General features: G+C 59.9%; 1 protein-coding gene across 1 annotated transcript in view; it reads left to right on the plus strand.

The window, feature by feature from the left end:
- Positions 1-262, plus strand: part of LOC104159217 (protein-arginine deiminase type-1-like) — a gene marked incomplete at its 3' end in the record, with an annotated part of 2,432 nt that continues 2,170 nt past the window's right edge. Inside the window, exon 1 of the mRNA XM_009697064.1 lies at positions 1-92. Within this exon, the coding sequence (XP_009695366.1) occupies positions 1-92 (92 nt within the window). The remainder of the gene's footprint in view (positions 93-262) is intronic.

Here is a 262-nt window from a genome sequence, read left to right on the forward strand (position 1 = left end):
ATGGCCCAGCAGCGCCGCGTCCAGCTCTCCACCCAGCGTCCCACCAGCACCGTCTGCGTGCTGGGCACCGAGCTCTCCCTGGATGTCTGCGGGTAAGTGCCCACCGCATGGGGGGAAAAAGAAAATCTGCTTTTCTTTTTGGCTTTTATCCCATTAATCGAGCTGATAAAAATAACTCGGGGTGGGGTGGGGGGGCGATGCTGCTGCTTGGGGGGTTTTTCCCAGGGGACGCTGAGCCCCGGGAGGAAGGGGATGCTCCAAA

Source organism: Cariama cristata, unplaced genomic scaffold (assembly GCF_000690535.1).
Source record: "Cariama cristata isolate BGI_N322 unplaced genomic scaffold, ASM69053v1 scaffold28363, whole genome shotgun sequence".
NCBI classification, from domain to species: Eukaryota; Metazoa; Chordata; class Aves; order Cariamiformes; family Cariamidae; genus Cariama; species Cariama cristata.